Source organism: Chaetura pelagica, unplaced genomic scaffold (assembly GCF_000747805.2).
Source record: "Chaetura pelagica isolate M959 unplaced genomic scaffold, ChaPel_1.0 scaffold147, whole genome shotgun sequence".
Lineage (NCBI taxonomy): Eukaryota > Metazoa > Chordata > Aves > Apodiformes > Apodidae > Chaetura > Chaetura pelagica.
Window position 1 is genome coordinate 3,158,871 of NW_009954194.1, and position 5,865 is coordinate 3,164,735.

The 5,865-nt window shown below is 40.2% G+C and overlaps 1 protein-coding gene across 1 annotated transcript in view; it reads left to right on the top strand.

Moving 5' to 3' along the window:
* Positions 1 to 5,865, top strand: part of SLC2A9 (solute carrier family 2 (facilitated glucose transporter), member 9) — a 95,690-nt gene that overhangs the window by 12,629 nt on the left and 77,196 nt on the right. The window contains exon 3 of the mRNA XM_010003105.1: positions 1,536 to 1,696. Within this exon, the coding sequence (XP_010001407.1) occupies positions 1,536 to 1,696 (161 nt within the window). The remainder of the gene's footprint in view (positions 1 to 1,535; positions 1,697 to 5,865) is intronic.

Sequence of the window (5,865 nt, forward strand, 5' to 3'; positions counted from 1 at the left end):
CCTCTCCTCTCCTCTCCTCTCCTCTCCTCTCTGTAGTTAAGCATTTAAGCATTTTTGCATGATATTTTATGAAAAGTCATGGCAATTGCTAAACACTGCAGTTTTGTTTGACTTGTTAAAAAAACTGCTCCACCAGGATGTGATGTGTCACCTGCCATAGATTACAAGGACTCATGTGTGCAGTGAGCAGAGCTCAGCTGATGTGTGGTACCATGCCATAGGGAGCAGAATGTCATGGAGCCTCCCTCCTTAGGGATATTGAAAAACCTCTAGACAGGGTCCTGGACAGCTGGCTTTAGGTGGTCCTGCTTGAGCAGGAGGGTTGGACAAGACAGCCTCCAGAGGTCCTTCCAACCTCGGCTGTGCTTCTCTGTCTGAATACTTAGTCCTAGTTGGAGTTAAAATAACAGAATCATAGAATGGTTTGGGTTGGAAGATACCTTAAAGATCATCTAGTTACAACCCCCCTGCATGGGCAGGGACACCTCCCACTAGACCAAGTTGCTCCAAACCCTATCCAACCTGCCTTTGAACACTTCCATGCATAGGTCATCTACAACTTCCCTGTACAGCCTGTTCCAGTGTCTCGCCACCCTCACAGTAATGTATTTCTTTCTAATCTCTAACCTAAATCTCCCCTCTTCCAGTTTAAAGCCACTCCCCCTTGTCCATTGCTACAAGCCCTTGTAAGAAGCCCCTCCTCAGCTTTCCTGTAGCCCCTTCAGGCACTGCAAGGCCACTATAAGGTCTCCCCAGAACCTTCTCTTCTCCAGGCTGAACAACCCCAACTCTCTCAGCCTGTCTGTGTAGCAGAGGTGCTCCAGCCCTCTGACCATCTTCATGGCCCTCCTCTGGACTCACTCCAAGACCTCCATGTCCTTGTGTTGGGGGCCCCAGAACTGAACACAATACTCCAGATGGGATCTTACAAGAGCAGAGCAGAGGGGCAGAATCACCTTCCTTGATGTGCTGACCACATTTGTTTTGATGCAGCCCAGGACACTGTTGGCTTTCTGGGCTTCAATTGCACATTTCCTGCTCATGTTGAGCTTTTCATCAACCAACACCCCCTAAGTCCTTCTCCTCAGGGCTGTTCTCAATCCATCCTCTGCCCAACCTGTATTTTTACTTGGGATTGCACTGACCCTTTCAGTTGCCCTTGTTGAACTTCATGATGTTGGTATTTATGTATGTGTACACAGGAAGGCTTAAACAAACTGGTTTTATTGTACTGACCATCTAAATGACAATATCCATGCTTATGTTAGTTTCTCTTTTATAAGCTTCTTCTACATTCTTCTATTGGGCTTTTTTCTCACCTTGTTTATGACTTGCATGTAGTTAAACACATGCATACTTTGGCTAGCTCAGTCTGTATTGCAGTTCAATCTAGAAGTGAGGCCCTGTTTTTTTGGAGAAGGGAGAAGGGTGATTCCTGCAAGCAAGCTACTGAGTTTTTTTATTCTGTTCTTGTCAGTTGTGTTCTTAAAGAGTGATTTTTACATATGTTACTATAATTGTGTATCTTCTTTCAGTTTATCAAGAAGTTTTACAATGAAACTTGGGAAAGAAGATATGGCTTCTCAGTGGATGAAAGCACACTGACTCTCCTCTGGTCTATAACTGTTTCTATTTTTGCCATTGGTGGCCTTGTGGGTGCCATTATTGTTACGCCAATTGTGAAGTTCTTCGGACGGTAAGTGTACTGGGAAAATTCTAGTTTCTAAAGCAGTTCCTTACTTGGTCTTTTTAATAAAAAAATCCAAAACTGTGGCTTTAAAATTTATTTATTTAAAAAAAAAAAAAAAAAAGTCTTCATCAGAATGTAAATTTAAACATCTTCAAATTATGAAATCTCATTTCTAAGAGTTCCAAGTTTCCAAGCATATAATTAGTACCTTTCTCTCTGGCCTTACTGTGCATTGTTTGAGTCATAAAAGCCATTTGTTCTGAATTGGCGATGGGCTGAGATGTCAAGGAGATTGAATTATCAAGAATTCAAAAGGAAAATACCATAAAATAGGAAAGATTGCACAAAGCATTGGGAGATTCTTGTTCCACGAGTCTGCTGAGTATCTTAATGTACATAAATAAAGCTATCAATGTCTTATTTCTTCTCAACATTTGTCGTCATACAGTAATAAAAATTTGCCTTTATTTTTCTTCCTTGTGTCAACTAAAATACAGTTTGAAGAACTAAACTAGGGTAAAGTTTATGTTTAGTCTTCCCCAAGCTTGGGGATGCCTTCCCCACTTGAAACAATGCAGTATCTGACCAATTGTTGACCATAGGGAACAAGAGTATTTTAGGAATGTTTGTTCTTGTATGTGTTTGCATTTTTACTGCAGGTACAAGTACGTGTTTCTGTCAAAGTTCTGTTTTGTACAGTCTTGCAAAGATAATTTAAAAAATAATTTGTAATTCACTTACATTTAGAAGTGCATGGAAAAACAAGCCATTTTTGCATTCACCTCAACTGCTCACTTGGATTTTTCTTAATTGTAGATTCTATATCAATGGATAATTTTTTTTCTCAGTTAAGTAACTGGAGAAGGTCATAATGGAGGCTTAAATATAAGCATCAACCTGCATCGTTTTTACCTTTCTGTTCTATATTTTTGCCATTTCTATCACCTTAGATTTTACTGTCGTTTACCCAACTCCTCTACATCCCATTTTTCACCTCAAAGAGTATGTTTTCAGGTTCTTCCATTTCCTGCTTACATTCAGTATTCTCTGCAAATCTATTATCCATTCTTTGTTTAATTATACTGTCCCTTCAACATGTGATTTTCAATGTTTTTCAATTTTTTTTGTTAAAATATTTTTCATAGTCACATTATTTATATTTTTTTAGGTTTTCAGTTTCTTTCATCAAATAATCAATTTGGCTTTTAAACACTTCTTAGATATAATGAACTATGCCTGACTGAGACTATCATTCTCAGAATTGTCACTGAGTCATCTTTATTAAGAAAGGAAGCAAAGAATTGGTTCATAAATGGGTTGAATTTTTGGTGAAGAGTAGAATAGCTTTGGTGCAGGTTTGTTAAAGTGATGGCTGATCTCAGTCATATGAATACCATTTTTATGAGAGCAGATCATATTTTCAGAGCAGAGCTTTAAATTTTGCAGACTCTGCCCCTGTTTATTATGTTTATTCCTATTAAATAGTGAAAACAGCTCTCTTATGGTATTCTAGTAGGTGATTAGAGATGAGAGTGGATTGCATCTCTCAGGGACACTGGATAAAGGCTGCTCATCAGGGTGGTTCTTGAACTCACTGTTCACACTGCAGTGTGTTTGCCTGGTCTGGGAAACCAGACTGATGTATCAGTGCTGTAATTGAGGAGCACGTTATGAAATGTTGACAGAACAATAAAATACTTGGCTGTTAAATTGTTCAAGTGTAGGCTGGAGGGTTGTATGTATGAAGAAGCTGAGCTCCATTTACACTGAAATGGAATAATGGGCTAAGGGGGATCAAAAGCATTAGTCAGAAATGATATATGACTTTAAAAAGAGTACTCTTGAATCATATTGCTGTAAGGTTAATAACATAATTTCCAAATTACCAGATTCCTCGGCCCTACTTACTTCCAGAGAGATGTAATTTTTTTCAGAGAGTCTTCATTCACATAAGCAGAAGTCCCATGTTCAGACGTGGCTTTGACACTTAGTAATTTAAATTATCTTTTTCTACTGAAGAGCAGGTGCTGTGGCATAACCTGAACACCCAGAGTGATCTGCTCAGTGAATTACTGAGGCCACTGCTCAGAAGGCATTTGCAGGAGAGGGACTAGGCCTTCCCTCCAGCACAGCAAACTGTTTTGAGTGTGAAGCTATTAAGGGAATTTGTCTGGATTTTCTTAATAATGCTTTGCTTGTTTTATTCTGAAGTCATCTGCTGTAGTTGAAATGGTGATCCAGTAGTCAGCTGTTACTGGCTTCAACAGGTTGTTATTTAAACACCCAGTTTCCTTATTATACTTTCTGTGCAAGTGTCCTATTTGCTCTCATGTGGAACTTCTTTCTTATTACTGAATTTTGAGACAAGAGTACATTCTAATTAAAATTATTGCAGCTGTGGAAGGCATGTAGTCTCTAGAATTGTTTTGGCCTCTGCAATAATCCAATATTATGAGAGCAAGTGGCAACCTTGAGACCACAAGATACCAATGATATGTGATTTTCTGAAAACCCAGGGAAAATTCTGAGGAAGAGATTCTCAGGAGTTTGAAATATCCAAAACGCCTGAAAAAGAAGGCAGAAAAACTTCTTAAGGCTTAGCTCTATTTGTGTCTAGCTGATGGGTGAACTCTGTCTCAGCTGGAAACAGTATAGAAACTGATTTCTACAGAGCAAAAGCTCTTCTCTCAGGACTGTTTCAGCTTGAGTACCGGATTGAAAGTTACATTTCTCCAATGATACAAATAGCCAGGATAAGCGGTTTTGGTACTAAGTTGCAAAACTTACTGTTTAGGATCCTTGGGACAAATACTATGTGTTCAATCAGAAGTTTTTGAAAGCATCTTCCTTTTGGAATACAGAAGTGCTTGATTTCTTTTGGCTGAAGAAAATTCTGAATTATTTAACTGGAAGGAACAAAAATCTTCACATCTAAATGAATGCCAACCTAGTATTTTTAATGAAATAGCTGCAGCAGAACCATGTGGGTCTTTGGACTGGAACTTGAGCCCAGGTTCCCTTTCCCAACTCTGGGACTGTTTTGTACATCATAGAATCATAAAATCATTAAGGTTGGAAAAGACCTTTGAGATCATTAAATCCAACCTTCAGTCCCACACCCCTGTGACCACTAAACCATGTCCTGAAGCACCATGTCTACCCATTTTTTTAATACCTCCAGGGATGGTGCCTCCACCACCTCCCTGGGCTGCCTGTTCCAATACCTCACCACTCCTTCTGTGAGGAAATCTTTCCTAACATCCAATCTGAACCTTCCCTGGAACAACTTGACCCCATTTCCTCTTGTCCTGTTGCTCATCACTAGGGAGAAGAGGCAAACACCCACCTCACTACAACCTTTCAGATAGTTGTGGAGAGCAATGAGGTCTCCCCTCAGCCTTCTCTTCTCCAAGTTGAACAGCCACAACTGCCTCAGCCTCTCCTCATAAGACCTGTTCTCCAGACCCCTAATCAGCTTAGATGCCCTTCTCTGCACCCTCTCCAGCACCTCAATGTCCTTCCTATGCTGTGGTGCCCAGAACTGCACACAAAGCTCAAGGTGCGGCCACACCAAGGCCAAGTAGAGGGGTAAGGTCACCTCCTTGGTCCTGCTAGGTTGAGTGCACTTCACTGTCTATGCCTCTGTTTGCCCAGTTACAAAAATAGAGATATTGATATGCTCTAGAAGATTCAAGACTAAAAAATTAAATGTGCTACATGAGAACTAGTTATTATATGTATACTTCAGTAGGTGTCATGTACCATTTGGACAGTTGCTTGATGAGGTTGTGATTTGGGATGTGAAAGGAGTGATCAGCCTGAGCTACGCATCACTGTGTGTCTATTCCTACAATGGCTTAAGCGTGGTGAGCATAGCTATCTGACAAGCTTGGTTGGACTTTCCCTAGACAAAGTGTCTGCTGTGGTGCTTTATGAAGTGTGATATCTTTGTATCACTTCTATTAGAGCTATACAGGCAGTCGTTTTTTGGGGCGGTTTTATTTGTTTCTTTTTTTATGCTTTGTTGCTAAGGTAAGACAGTGTTGCCCTCTGTGACCAGGAAGGCATGGCTTTTTTAAGTTCATAACAAACATGTGTATAACATGATCTGACTGCAGCTAAACTGAGACAGGATGGGGTGTGTGGAGGAATTTGCTGCATCTTTTCCTAGGAGC